The sequence below is a fragment of the Neovison vison genome, chromosome 9 (assembly GCF_020171115.1).
Source record: "Neovison vison isolate M4711 chromosome 9, ASM_NN_V1, whole genome shotgun sequence".
Lineage (NCBI taxonomy): Eukaryota > Metazoa > Chordata > Mammalia > Carnivora > Mustelidae > Neogale > Neogale vison.
In genome coordinates, this window is record NC_058099.1 from 101,299,478 (window position 1) to 101,315,143 (window position 15,666).

General features: G+C 53.6%; 1 protein-coding gene across 2 annotated transcripts in view; it reads right to left on the minus strand.

Moving 5' to 3' along the window:
* Positions 1 to 15,666, minus strand: part of ROR2 (receptor tyrosine kinase like orphan receptor 2) — a 152,749-nt gene that overhangs the window by 14,205 nt on the left and 122,878 nt on the right. For both annotated transcript variants that reach the window (XM_044266106.1, XM_044266108.1), the window contains exons 3-4: positions 10,710 to 10,997; positions 9,907 to 9,937 (exon numbers count right to left, since the gene is read on the minus strand). In XM_044266106.1, coding sequence (XP_044122041.1) covers positions 9,907 to 9,937; positions 10,710 to 10,997 — 319 coding nt within the window. The remainder of the gene's footprint in view (positions 1 to 9,906; positions 9,938 to 10,709; positions 10,998 to 15,666) is intronic.

Here is a 15,666-nt window from a genome sequence, read left to right on the forward strand (position 1 = left end):
AAGGACACCGCGGACAAACGCGCCGGACCGAACGGGCACCGCGCTTCACAAACACGAGCACACCGACTGGCCCCAACAAAACAGAAAGAGAAATGGGCAGCGAGCCCCCCGGACGGACCGAGAGCACAAGGTGCTTCAACATTTATAAACCGGTCACTGAAAGCAGAGACGAGGAGGGAAACCGTGCAATCATCTCAGTTGAGAAGGAAAAAGGATCGACACACGTCAACAGTCATTCATGACCCAACTCTCCACAAACAGAAAATCTCTCCTCCTCTACTAAAAGGGCATCGGTCAGACGCCTACAGTGAACACGTTACTTGACGGTGGAACAAGGGAGACTTCGCACAGACATTCGGGAAGATGAGCCCCTGCTCTTACGTTCCAGCCGACCTTGGGGCTCAGCCCGTACGATCAGGAGACGGCGTGATCCACGGGTCGCGACCCGCAGATGGACGGCACGGACGGGACCGGGAAGGAAGGAAGACCCGATGCTATAATTTACATAGAAAATCCCAAGGAATGTATTTTTAACCTGCTAAAAGTACTGCAGCTCCAGTACGGCCCCAGGAGAAGGTCAATCCAACCGACTGTATTTCTGTACGTAACTATCAAAAATATCATTTCCAGGGATGCTCCAGTGATGCTGGTGGTTGAACATCTGGCTCCTGTTTCTGGTCGCCGCGGCGTCACGGGATCCAGCCCCATGCGGGGCTCCAAGCGTCTGGGAGTCGGCTGGAGACTCCCTCCCTCTCCGCCCTTCGCACTCTCTCTAATCAATAAATGCATTTTAAAAGAAAGTCATTCACAGTAACGTTGAAAGCAGCAAACTCATAGAGACAAAGTAGAATCATGGTTGCTGAGGGTCGGGGTGGAGGGGAAATGGGCAGCCACAGTCTAACAGACACGGGGCTTCAGGCTGGAAACACGGGAAGTTCTGGACGGCATGTGGTGATGACTGCACGGCAAGGGGAAGGTACTTCATACCCCTGAGTTTCTCAATTAAAAATGGCTGAAATACTTTGGACAAAACCTAGTAAAAATGTACAAGACCTCCCCACTTAGAACTTCCAAACATGTAGAAAGAAAGAAAAGGGAAGCTACGGCAGCAGAAATACGTAGCCTATTCATCGGACGGATCATTCGGTGGATTTAAGGAGTCGATCCTCCCAAAGCACAACATCACTTGTCAAACCCGAGCACGATTTCCGCACAAATTACTTTAAATCATGGGGGGGGGGGGACAAAACCAAGCCAAAGAACAAAAAAACTATATAATGAGAAAATGACTAAGTGAGCAAAATCTACGGCAGCGGCAAGGGGCAGACCGACATCACGTGCCTCCAGACGTACAACCCGGAGGAGGACACTTCGCTATGACACCGTCAAGTATAAAGTTCACAGGCTCTCACCGTGAGCATCGTAACCATCAGCCAAACTCCACGTCAGAGACACGCCGAACCACAACTGCCTACGGCGACCGTTCCCGCGCCACGAGGGGCTGAGGGCCTGCTCTGGGTTCAAGACGCTAAAGCAACGGAGAGGATCCGTCCCCGGAGAGGGGCCCACACAGCGCTCCGGGGACAAGTGGAGAGACTGGAAAGTGACTGACACGTGTCCCAGGGCCCCCCGAATTTGAAGCTGGGGTTCGGCGAGGAACCAGGTTGACCTTGTGGACTAACACGAAGTATGAAGGGAGAAGGGTGTAGGGAACACAGCCAGTTCTCGGTGTCTCAGGAAGGGGGAAAATTACAAGTACGTACGGGAAAGTGGCCCATCAAATAGGGCACGATCACAGCTGGCAAGCTGCGCAGAGAGAGAAGACAACACTCCTCACTGCCCTTCCCGTCCCTTTTCTGTACATTCGGAGTTATTTCAGAACGGAAAGTGAAAAACGCCCCAGTACGTGCTTGGGTAGAAACTGACGAACTCACTCTAGAATTTACACATAAACGCAAGCCCGAGCCGCCGGGACCGTCGTGAGCGAGGAGGAACGAGGGCGAACGGGCACCGCCCGATCCCGAGACTTACCACGTTTCGCCCAAGAAATGGTGGAGAAGCTTAAAACCAACCCTAACCCACGGGCGAGTAGACACCGGCATCTGAGCGACGATAGTTTCAAAAACGGTGCTGGAAGGACTGGATATTCGGAGGCTTTTTGGCTTTGTTTTGTTTTGTTTTAGGATTTTATTTACTGACTTGAGAGAGTGCGCACAGAGGGAGAAGCAGACCCCCCAATGAGCAGGGAGCCCGATGAGGGGCTCGATCCCAGGACCCCGAGACCATGACCCAAGCCGAAGACAGACACTTAACTGACTGAGCCCCCCAGGTGCCCTGGAACTGGATATTCATACAGAAAAAATAAACTCAAACCCATGTGTCCTACCGTACACAAAAACCGATTTAGAGATGGACCACAGACCTAACCATAAAAGCTAAAATTATGGCACTTCGGAAAGAAAACACTGGAAAATGTTCTTATTCTTCTGAGATAAGCAAAGGCAAAGATTTCTCAAACACAGTGCATAAGACAAAACAAAAGATAAACTAACTTACTAAATTAAATCTTCCTGGGGCGTCTGAGGGGCGCAAAGTTTAAGCAGCTCTTGGTCTCAGCGCGGGTCCGATCTCAGGGTCCTGGGATCGAGCCCCATGTCGGGCTCTGTGCTTGTCGGGGAGTCGACTTCCCCTCCCTCTGCCCCTCCTGCTCCGGTTCCCTCCTTCTCTCTCAAATAAATAAATGGATCTTTAAATAAATTTAAATTCTGCTGCTCACCAAAAGACAGCGTTACAAAACTAAAAAGGCAAACCACAGTCACCTTTTCTTTGGCAAATACCTAAGAAGTCCTATGACCCCGCAGGAAGACACACCCCGCAGGAAAACTGGGCGAAGGCCTGAGACACTTCCCCAAAGTGCAGCCTGAAAAGACGGTCCCCGTCTCGGTGAGGAAAGCTATAAATCAAGCCGCCACAGATCATCCCAGCACAAGCGCAGGAAGGCCGGTCGGACGACCCCGCACGCTTGGGCGGACGTGGGGCGGCCGGACTCTCACACCGCGGGCGGCAGCAGCAAACGGAAACACCGTGCCGGGGAGGAGCTGGGCATTTCTGCGGCGTGGGCACGCACCGACCGCCGGACCCCCTAGCCCCGCGGCCCGGCGCGGCCCAGAGCCATGAAAATCCGCTCACAGAAATACTCGGACACAGACGGCCCATCTGTAACCGCCCAAACTGGAAGCCCGAGCCGGTCAGCCCGCGAAGGCGCACGCAGTCGCAGCCTCCTGAAACAGCGGTCGCTGAGCGGGGAAGCGCCGGGAAGAATCTTCAGGCATTACATCGCGTGAAAGAATCCACGAGGACGTAGCACCCACGCGGGACCCCCGTTTCTGTCTCGTGCCCTGTGGCCCACAGCCGACCCTCAACACACATCTGTTAAGTGAGCGAACGCTTTCTTCAACCATGAGACACGCTTCACGTTCCTAATTCAAGATAAAATGCTCCCAGCATCCGGTGACCGGACGTCCCGTGGGACGTGACAAAAAGTGCCAACCGGGTCCGCGGGAGCACGCCCGACGCCAGCATTCACGACCCCAAAACCCAAGTCAGCAGAACCTCTCAGAAGCCGTCTCCGAGGCCAGGATCGCACGCGGCGGCCGGAGGCAGAGAAAGGATGGTTCGGGTTCACAGTTCACCGGAGGGAAGCGTGGCTCTCCTCTGGGGCGCAGGGGGCTCGTCCCTCCCGGGCAAACCTTGGAAGGTGCGTATTTCTTTGGGTGACTTTGGCGGTCGGGGTGTGGAAAGCTCTCATCCCTAAATGCTAGGGCGTGACGGCGGGTGCGTGGGCTCAGGCGAACACAAAAGGACCAAGCGGAGGCATCGGATGCGTCAGCACACGTCCCGCGCGGACACCGTCACCCCTGCTAACGCGCAGACACGTCCGCTGTCGCTGTGCAGTGAGCGGGAGGCTGTGGGTGTCCCCGCGCTCCCCAGAGGGTCTCTGCCACCTCCTGCCTGCGTCACGTAATCTTAAAACGAACAGTTCCTCTCTCTTATTCAAGTTCAGCACTACGGGATTTCAGGAGTTACGTTTTCCAAGAAAGAGAACCTACCACAGCGAGAAGTCACAGAGGGAGAACCCCCGGGCTGGCTCCTCCCTCTCTCCAGCTCAGCGAGACCAGGGCGGGCGTCCGTGGCTTAAACCTCAAATGCTCCGTGCCAGCCTCTGCCCGGGACATTCCCTCTCCTACGGCGAGGCAGCCGGTTTCTCCTGAAGTCATTTTTAATCACTGGCTTGTTGGCAGTTTGAGTGTGTTTTTTTTAATAGTGCTGTTTTCCTGTAATTAGGATAAAGCTTGAACTCGGTTATGACCGTCCCTCAAAAACAGCAGTGGGAGGAGCTGGAGGGAGCAGATTGCCGAGCCCTGTTTGGACTCGCCGGCTGTGGGGCGCCTCTGAGTCACCCGCCCGGGGGTGCCCTGAGGCCGCGGAGTCCCAGCCTGGAGACGGGGAGAGAGTCAGACCGGGAAACGGGGCTTCCAGGGCTGGGAGCGCCCGGCGGGTGAGCGGCCAGAGCCCTGGAGTCACTCGCACCTTGTGACGTCAGAAAAGGGCTGGGGACGCGGCCCCGTTTGTCGATTTCCCGGAAGCCCATCACGAGCCTAATTCACAACCGCCCCCAAGAGCCACGCACGTCCCTGCAAGCAGCCCCTGCGGAAGCACCGGGGTGCTCACACGGGGGGACCGCGGCGCTGACCCAGCACAGCCGTGCAGGAACCAGGGTGGGTTCCGGGGGCCACCCCGCCTGCCCTGCCCTGCCGCATGCCCAAGCCACCCGGCTACGCCACTGTGGACGCACGGGTCTGTCACCGTGAAGTCGAACCACGTTTTAAAGGGCAGATGAAAATGGAGCCCATACACCAAACACGGGACGCGCAGCCTCCTGTTAACCCCTCGCGTTACCCAAGCGGCGCCCGAGTAAGAGGCACGGCTGCTCTTGGAGCCCCTGTTCCCCTCGTACACCCTCCTCACCCTCCCTTCAAAAGCATGAAAGGAAAAGCCGTGTTTTAACGCAGTAAATCCCTTCACCTCGCTCACGCCCACGTCCTGGCGTCCAACGCTCTGCCCGTGGGCGCAGGTGTGGCCGTGTGAGGGCAGCCGCAGCGGTTCCCGCTCACAGCGCGGACCCGTGACCTTGTTCCGTGTGTGTTTCTGTTTGAAGACACCTTCTGTAACGTGTGTCGATGATTCACTAACGTCCAGCGGAGGGCAACAGCACCGTAACTCCCGCCCGAAGGAAGCTTATCTAGCACACGTGTTTTCTCCGTGGGGCCCGTCAGCCATCTGGAGCTCGGGAACTCTCGGGAGCACCTCAGCGCGGAGCTCAGAGCCGCCCTGCACAGCGAATCACCCACAAGCAGCCCCAAATGAGAACAGACTGAGAACACCGTGTTCACCGAGGGGCGGCTGAAGGAAGACCGCAGACCTCGGGTGGGACGTGCGCCCAGGCAACACACATTTCCCTGCCCTGCCCACGTCCGTGACTGACAACGAAACCGCCTGAGTACTGGCTTCGGAGTTACGATGGGATTTTAGCGAGTAAGAAAATGTGCAGCCAGGGAATCTGCAAGTAAAGAGGACAGACTGCACCGAGGGGCAATTCAGCGGTCACTAAACAAACTAAATATGTTCAACTCACTCTGTCTCTGGCCTCCCCCTTCTCGTGCCTTCTCTCTCTACCAAATAAATAGTAAGTAAAATCTTTAACTAAATGAATGAATAAATGAATGAATAAAATAAAAAGGAGGTAGGAGCAGCCATATTATTGTCGGGCAGCACTGAATTCAAAGCAAAAAGCACTAAAAGGGACTAAAAACAAAATAAAAGCTGTACAGCCTCAAACCTATAGGCATTTAGGAAAAGAAAGGACGGAAGGAAATTGACAGAAACTGACAAACCCAGAACAGGTACCGATGACTTTCACCTATTTCCGGAGATCTATAAACTGTGCAGACGAAAACACAAAGACACCTTCAGTTACACACTCAACCCGTGTGACCGAGTAGATGAAGCAACCTACGTGTGACCACCGCCGGAACATGCGGCAGGAAAGACTCACAAGAACCGACTGCATCGAACTGGCCCCAGAAAAAATCACAGCAAATCACTGAAGTAAAATACGTCCCCAGACCACTGATGACAACGCAACAAGAATCAGAAAATCACAAGAAAAGCCTGTGTGCCTGGCGGGAAGGGGAGAAATGCAGCCAAAGCATTATTCAGAGGACATGTTATAGTCTTAAATGCATTTGTTTGAACAGTTAAAGTGCTTAACGAAAATGGCTTTTTCAAGAAATTAAATGGACGTAAAGATCGGTGGAACTACTACACACACACCAGAATGGCTCAACTTAATTAAAAACACCAGCCAGACCAAACGCTAGTGGATTCACGCAGCGGCCGGATCTCTCCTCGCCGCCGGTGGCGCAGCCACCTTAGGGAAGTCTGGCATTTGCTGGCGTTTTTGACAAAACTCGACACGCACCCTGTGAGCCAACGATACCACTCCTAGTATTTGCTGAACAGAAATGAAAATATATGCCCGCCAAAATGTGTTTGAGAATATCCACAGCACCTTATTCCTAAGAGCCAAAGGGGCGAATCACCTGGGCGTCCATCATCAACAGGATGGACCCACGGGTGTAGACGTACAGTGGGGCAACCTCCAGCGACAAGGCAGTGACCTAACACAGGCGCCTCAGACACTTCACATGAAGTGAGAAAAGCCAGTCTTGCGTGGCTACGTGTGTCGAATTTCATTTCCAGAAAGTTCTAAAATACATAAAAGGAGTCCACGGCAGAAAGAAATGAGAACCGTGGCTGCCCGAGGAGGAGGAGCCGCCTGAGAAGCTGCACGGTGGAACTTTCTAGGAGGACAGGGATGTTCTGTGCCTGGGCAGGGTTGCACGGCAGAGGCTGTTGCACTTGCTGGACCTTATTAAGGTGATACGGCAGATCGTGCTCTTCGCCGTGCGGTGTTTAACTCCAAAGCAGCAGCAAGCCTAGTACACAGACACCGAACTCCTGTCCACGCCGCAGCATTAAGTTCAGGGGCACAAATACTTGTAACTTGTTGTGGAAAACACCACAGATGGACTGAGGGCTGGAGAGAAGCCATAAGGCCAGCAGCGGGAACCGGAGTGGCAGGGGCATCCGGATTGGATATTCGCTGTCATTCTCTCTACTTTTCCACATGCTTGTAATTTTTCATGATACAATGTTACGAGGGGCGCCTGGGTGGCTCAGTTGGTGAAGCATCTGCCTTTGGCTCCAGTCATGATCTTGGGGTCCTGGGATCGAAACCCGCATCGGGCTCCCTGCTCAGAGGGACCCTGCTTCTCCCTCTCCCCTCTCTCTTGCTCACAGGTATGTTGTCTCTCTCTCAAATAAATAAATTGAAAAATACTATATATATTTTTATATATCTATATCCAATATATATTTTGGAGGAAAAAGGCGTACCTTCAAGTTTGAAGAAAGTGGTCTTTGATAGGACAATTCAATTTAGATGTTAATTTTCACCAACCTTACCTTAGAATTCATTATCATTCCGGTCGAAATACCACCAGAATTCCTCAAGGAAATGAGGGTGTTCTTTAATAAGACACAGCAACGAACACCATAAAATTATCAGTGACTACTGATAAGCGACCGAAAAATTTTAACTTCTGTATAATCAAGACAGAGATAAATAATTACTAAAACTCAGGAGGGAACAGTGTTAGGGCGGTGGGCGAAGTCTGCGAAGAGACAGTTGACCAAGAGGAACCACAAGTGTCAAGGAACGTCTGTTGCAAACGCGCAAACCAGCCGACGTGGCCACTACCAGTTTTCCTCCTTCAGAGCAGCAGACACGAACAGACTTGGTGGTCTGCAAGTTTGCAAGTTTAGGACAACGAGTCCTCGTATGGTGCGGAAGCAACCCGTGCACCCCTCCGGGGCGGAATCGCTAGTAACAAGGAGCATCTCTGGGCGCCTGGGGGGCTCAGTGGTTAAGCCTCTGCCTTCAGCTCAGGTCATGGTCCCAGGATCCTGGGATCGAGCCCCGCATCGGGCTCTCTTCTCAGCCGGGAGCCTGCTTCCCTTCCTCTCTCTGCCTACTTGTGATCTCTCTGTCAAATAATTAAATTAAGAAAAAAAGGAGCATGTGGAGAGCGCCCCCTAGAGACACGAACACCCGTCTCGGGACACACAGAGCGACCACACCGCATGTAGGATGGAAGGTTCTCGTCACCGTGGGAACATCGCACGCTCTGCCAGGGACAGAGATGGGGAGAAAGTCAGGGAACCTTAAAATAGGCTGACAGCCTGCTCATCACTTCAGTATGGCTTTTAGGTAAGAAAGTCAACGGCAGGCGGATGGGGTATCCCTGCAGGTAGAGGTAAACCCCGAGAGAGGTCCCCCCCCAGCACCTCCAGGAGACCGTGGAGGCGATCCTGGGGCCCAGGCTGGGGGGACCAGCTGCGGAGACGTTCCCGTGACCGGAACGGCCCGAAGAATGGATGGCAACGTGCTGTTTAATCCTTCATTAAAAACCATAAGAAAATAAATGCAAAAATATTGCTGGGTGTTGGGGCGCCTGGGTGGCTCAGTGGGTTAAGCCGCTGCCTTCAGCTCGGGTCATGATCTCAGGGTCCTGGAATCGAGCCCCGCGTCAGGCTCTCTGCTCAGCCAGGAGCCTGCTTCCTCTCCCCTCCCCCGCCCGCCTCTCTGCCTACTTGTGATCTCTGTCTGTCAAATAAATAAATAAATAATCTTAAAAAAAATTGCTGGGTTTTTATATGAAATTCAAATATGCAAATAGAATTGATACTTGCCTATCTAATAAACTACACTGTCCTCGTACATCTATGTTATGTAATATTTATATACACAAGATGACCAAGTATGGAAAAGTAAGGCAGGGCCACTTCTGAAGTCACGGACGCTTCTCCGAAGCCGCCCAGCCGTGGCTCTGACGTCCCTTCTCCCTGCCTCACTCTCCGCACAACGGACTCTTGACGCCCCCGCTCAGCACAGGATGGCCTCCAAAATCTACCTTCTGCAGGTGGCATCCGCTGTTCGGTACCAGGAGCCCCGCACCCACCCCAGGGGCCAGTGTTGCCGAGAAGCCGGGGGACCACGGAGGAGCCACGTTAACCCACATGTAGCATCCGTGTCACTGTTTGCAACATTTGGGGGTGAAGCAATGGCTCTCTGATCTGTCAGGACAAGAAAGGGGGAGCCCAGGAGCCCCTGCTAACCTCGAACACAACCCCAAAGAGAGTGTTTCTTGTGTCCAGGGTGACAGAACGTGGAGGGTCCGGAAGAGAACGTCCCCAAATAGACGGGTACATGGAGAGATGAGACACAGGGCAAGACGCCTGGGTTCCCAGCACCCAGCCACGGCTCGGGGAAGACGCACGAGCCAGAGCTCTGAGCCTCAATGTCCTCACCTCGGACGGGGGGCTGACACCCGCCTGCGCCGGGGGACACCCTGAGGCACGTGGCCACACCTGCCATCGACCCGCGGCTGGCGGTGCGGTCGTGAGCGGGGCCGGGATTTCCGTGAGAAGCGCCCCTGTCTCCAGGACCCGGGTGACCCCAGCCGTCTGGCCCGTACGCCCACACCCCGTCCAGCTGCCTCGCGAGGTCCCTATCCCGCAGCCCCTGGCCTCACGACGTTTCTCCGATGCGAGGCCGTGGAAACTCCAACAGGGTCCCGGCCCCGAGCCACAGTCTTGTGTGAAGTCCAGCCGACGTCCAGCCAACTCGGCCAAGAGAGGTCATTGCCACATTTCCACCCCGGATCCTTACATAACGGGAGCCCTCGGGGAATGAGAAAATGGTTGAGGGAAATGGATACTTACTGGAAGTGGTGATTTGGGCTGTGTGTTGGACCTGAAAAGGAAAAAAAAAAAAAAGGCAGGTTATTAATCCTTCATGATGTGGAATCAAACCTTTTTCCAGCCCCGCCAACAGGGAAGCAGCCACAGCCCAGCGGGCCCGTCTGCGGTGAGCCGACCTGGGTCTGGACTCCGCTGCGGCCCGAGACCCCACACCCGGCACGCAGGAAACCGTGGGTGTGGACGGGCCGCTCTCTGTCATGCAAGAGCGTTTGGAGAGGTTTGTGGAGTTTTTGCTCTTCTCAGTCTCTCCTCATCCAACCTTGACTCACCAGGTCAGATTCCCAGCCGGGGCCCGAGCTGTCTGCAGCCCGTGTGCCGGGGCTGGGGCAGTGCGGGACCCCCGCCCCACGGAGGTCAGAGAGGACGCATCCCGCCCCACCGGCCCCTGTGAGGAGCGCGCAAGTGGGGGACCGTCACCCCGCTCTGCTGCTGGCCCGACTTCTGTGGACAGCAGCCGCCTGTCCCCCCAGCGTGGCCGGCCTGGCCGTGGGTCCCCCTGCACCTCGAAGCTCCCATTTGCATCTGGGGTGATTTTCTGCTCGCCGGGTTTCCGGACCCCTGCGCCGGTGCCTACTTTCTGTTACGACTAGTCAACGGGGACCAGGTCAAGCCCGGACCTCGTGCACCGCGAGGGGGGCCTCGGGGAACGGTCTGATTTCCTTTCTGCCGCCCCGCGCGTGGTCCGTGTCCCACGGCAGGTTCGCGTCCTGGGGCGGGGCCGGGCGCGGGGCTCCCTGCGCCGCCGTCCCGCGGCCCTGACTCACCCAGCCGCACGAACAGCACGCCTGTGGCGGTGACGGTCTTCACGCCGTTGCTGGCCACGCACTGGTAGTAGCCCGTGTCCGTCGTGTCCAGGTCCTGGATCCGCAGCCGGGAGCCGTACTCCGTCTTGCGGACGATGACGCGCCGGGGCTCCTGCACCACGGGCGCGTCGTTCTTCAGCCACCGCACCGTGGGGGTGGGGTTCCCGGCCACCTTGCAGTGCAGAATGGCCGTCTGGCCTTGGACGATGGTGATGTTGTTCACCGGCTCCAGGAAGTTCAGAAAGTAGCCTGCGGAGGACGGCAGTCACAGGGCTGTCAGGGCCGAGGACGGCGCCGCCCCGTGACCTGTCACCTAGACGCACGCCGTCCCCGCCCCCGGCGGCCCTCATGTTCTAGAAGGTTCTAAGAACGCTGAATGAGCCAACCGCGGCTCCCGGGGAGATGCGGACAGGGTTGTCGTCCGTCATGGCACAACCTCATTGTGCCCGTGTTTCTGTCCGAAGACGCCTCGTTAACACGTACTGCTGACCCCGACGCGGGGTCCCCGCCAGCCCTGCGGCCTGAAGGACACTTATCTGTCGCGCATCTTCTCCGTAAGACACGTCCGCGTTCTGGCGCTCAGAGCGCGAGACAGCACTTCGCACCATTGCTGCAGGGGTTTAAAACAGCGAGATCACCAACAAAAAGCCAAAAAATGCCAAAAGCCTGAGACCACATGGAGACCACAGAAAGGGCACCTGTTTCCGGTCCGAGCGGGGGGTCACCGGCGGGAGTCGCCTAGTTGGGCCTCCGTGAGCGACGTGCGCATCAGACGCACTCACGGCTCCGGGCAGGTGCACGCGTGACCACACGAGGGCACCGGGAGGCCTGACTTGGGGGCTACGGGAACACCCTGGACGGCAGGAACCTGGAGCCCCGAAGACAGGATCAGCTGGGCTGCTCTGGGCCAGCTCCGGCCTCACCGGGTCTCACGGACGCACACGCAGCTCCCGCTCAGAAGAGCCGTCCTCCGTCCAGCCGCACCACCACGTCAAGCCTCAGGAAGAACAATTTGTCACCGGACACCTCCTCAAAAATGAGCTCCTCCTTGGCCTGCACAGAACAAGGACGTCAAGGCTGAGCGCTGCTGAAGGCTGCACGTGGGGCAGGAGCCGGAAGAAGCTGCGCGGGGCTCCCCGCGGGGCTGGGATGTGGCTCAACCCGACCAGGGCTGGGGACTCTCCGCCGGTGACACAGGCCACGGAGGACAAGAGGAAGTGAAACCGATGGCGGAGGAGAGGCGTGTGTCTGTGTGTGTGTGTGCAGGTACCGTGTGTGTGTGTGTGTGTGTGTGTGTGTGTGTGTGTGCAGGCACGTATGTGGTAGGTGGCGTACGCGTGTGATGTGGTGCTGTATTGTGTGCGTGTTGAGTGTATGTGTTTGTGTGGTGTGTGTGGTACAGGGGTGTGTAGCTGTGTGCGTGGCGTGACATGGGTGTGACGTGGCATGTGTATTTGTGGTGGGGGGTGTGCCTCTGTCGTGTGTGTGATGCCGTGTAAGTGTGCGCACGTGTGTGTCGGGGGCGGGGAGGTTACGCTGTCAAGATGAACACGCACGCTAACCCTCCACAGCACACACCCTGCGGCTGGAGAAGACAACCAGCCACGAGGAGATGAACTCACCGCAGACAAAACTAAGACACCAGAGCAGTCTGGAAATGGCCATCAGATATAGCCACGCTCTGAATCTTCTGGCTTGATTTCTGGCAGGTTCCTATCCTTTTTTAAAGAAATGAAGTGGACGGGCGCCTGGGTGGCTCAGTGGGTTAAGCCTCTGCCTTCGGCTCAGGTCATGATCTCAGGGTCCTGGGATCGAGTCCCGTATCGGGCTCTCTGCTCAGCGGGGAGCCTGCTTCCTCCTCTCTCTCTGCCTGCCTCTCTGCCTACTTGTGATCTGTCTGTCAAATAAATAAATAAAATCTTAAAAAAAGAAAAAGAAAGAAACGAAGTGTAAAGATAGCACATACCTGTTAGGAACCCGTCAGCCTTCACTGGATGGGAAACTACAGCGTTTCCAGGGGACCCTTGAGGTACGTTTCACAGGCTGGGGGATGGGCCCTGATGTTGGGTGACAGGAAGTGGCAGAGGGGATGGGAAGCTGCGGGTTTTATGAGGCAAGGATGGTTCTCCTTGACAAGGGAGAGTGGACAGACAGCTGCCTGAGAAGTTTCCCTAATTAGCACTAATCTTTACTACCCACACCATTAGATCCGACCCTGATTCTCTCCTGGCCAACCTTTTCTCAGTGCACTGGATTCGCTTGTGGACCAGAGCTCTTGCGGAGGACACAAAGCTGTCATGTGAGGGACACGATGACATCCCCCTGGAAGCAAGCAGGTGACGTGCTGCCTGTACACTCTTCATGAACTCAGCTGCTCACTGGACTGGGGGAGACCTGGTTCCTGCAGCTCCAAACCTAGACCCCGAGACCCTGGACACACACCCAGTCTGATGTGACCGTGTGAAGGGGTTCCTCTGATATAATCCCCGTCACAGATGAGGGGACACTCATCCGTTCACTGTGTTCTGGCCAGAGCCCAGCTGAATCAGAGGGTTTCACAGGAAGCACTTTCAAGTTGTTTAATATTCAAATGCTTCATCTAGGTTTGCAGAGTAGGGCTTATAAAATACTCATCACATTGTAATGTAAAATAGCAAACGACACATTAAAATAACAATGATCTCTTCTTGGCCCAAGAGGAATTCTACTTCTCCTCTCACACTAATGACAGTTCCTCCAAAGACCGGGGACAAGACTCCCCTCCGTCTCCATCACCAGGTCTCCAGCCAGTGACTCTGCCTCTTCTGCCTCCCTCTTGTAGGACCTCTGTGGCGACACTGGGCCCACCTGGATCATCCAAGATCATTTCCCTCTCAAAATCCTTAACTTACTCCCATCTGCAAAGTCCCTGCACCACGCAAGGGGACATGTTCCCAGGATCCCGTGACATCTTCGGAATGGCAATATTCTGTCCGCCACGTATAATATCCTTTAATCCTGGCACTTTACTGAACTATCTTCACGAGCTATAACAGCTTCTAAGATGACTGTCTTGGATTTTCTATGCAGGTATCTTCTTCAAATAGCCAACAGTGTGACCGTTGGCTATTTGCTTTAAAAGTTCATACTGCTCGAATCTCCTTTTACCTAATGATTTTGCTCAGTGTTAGTTCCTCCCAACTTAATTTTAAATACTGAAATGGTACAAACACACAACAAATGCGAATAGAAATATAATAGATACCAGTGCACACAACACCGATATTTTATGCTAACATTTACCATAATTGACTTAGAACACTTTTTAAAAAAATTAAACATTCTAGGATTCAACGAAAATCCACACTTACCTATCTCTTCCTCCCTCTCCTGAGAACAGGTATGCACCATTCTGATGCGCATTTTTATTGTTCTATATTTTTAGAAATTTTCCCTGAAAGATCTTCTTTGCTAGTTTTTTTCTTTTTTTCACTCAAAGTCAGCTTGGGATTTATCTTCATGACTGCATGTTTCACAGTACAAACCAACCATGATTTCTTTACCTTTTCCCCAGGTGAGGGGCGGTCAGCCGTACCCACCTTTTTGCTTGTGTTCCATGACCCCCTGTACACATGCGTCATCTCGCAACATACAAAAATATCTGGAAAGGATCCACCCGCATGCAGAAGTGATGTCACGGGGCCAGTGACATTTTATTGGTAAGAATGTGTTTTCTTGGGCCGCCTGGGTGGCTCAGTCGGTTGAGCATCTGCCTTTGGCACTGGTCCTGATCTCTGGGTCATGGGATCGAGCCCCACTTCGGGCTCCCTGCTCGGGGGGGGGGGGGTCTGCTTCTCCCTCTCTCTCTGCCTCTCAGAGCTAGTGCTCTCTCACTCTCTCCGATGACAAAATAAATATAAATCTTTAAAAAAATGTATTTCTCGAACTGCTCAGGGCAGGGATATACATATGCCCATTAGATTAAGCTTGTCAAATTTTTCAAATTTTTAAAGTTTCTCTCTTTCAACGGCACCTGTGTTCACTGATGGTGTGTTTGTCAGATGACTATTAGCAATTTTGTCAAGTTGTGTCTATATATTGGAAACTATGTTGCGGGGTGTCTAAACTTCCCTCTTTAGACCACTGTGCAAGGCTTCCGTCTAAAAGAGAACTTGTCTGACATTAAGGTAGCTACCTCAGGGTACTTTGATCTTACAGTATTTTTAACTTTTACAATCATTTTTATGATTAGATTTTAGATATGAATCTTCTAAACAACATATAATAATTTAACATGTTATTTGATGTGTCTGTATATGTGAACTATGGGATTTTTAACTGGCAAGTTTTATTTTTAATGTTTTCATTATGCATTTTATTCTTCATTTCATTTTAATCCTCCTTTCCCATTTTCTATCGATTTCCTTATTCTCCACTTTTCCCTTACTGATTTATCGGCCTGTAAACGTTTCTCTTAGGGAAGAGCAGGTTACTTGGATGTTTTCTCATCCTGATTCATATTTGCTCTTTAGGTAAAAGATTGAGGCTGTAAACACCCTCAGTCCTGGTCCGAGGGTGACCTCGGACTTCCCGACTTGCGGGACAGTTTAGCTGGGTATGGAATTCTAGACTGGAGATTACACCGCCGTCTCCAGGCTTCTGTGTTGACTGCTGCAAGTCAGGCTAGTTCTTATTCCTTTGTGAGTTATCCGACCTTTCCCCTCGTAGACTACTTTTCCATAGTTCCCCTCTGTGTTTGCCATCCCCTTGTATCCCTAGCTGTGGATTTATCTGCATGTAGCATTAATGGGTCTTAGTACCATTCCCAATTCCATCAATTCTGTAAAATTCCCCATCGGTCCCTCATTGTTTCTACAGCCCCTTTATCTCTCCTCGGAAATCTGCCAGTCAGATGCCGAACTTCCTCCTGTCTGTGGTT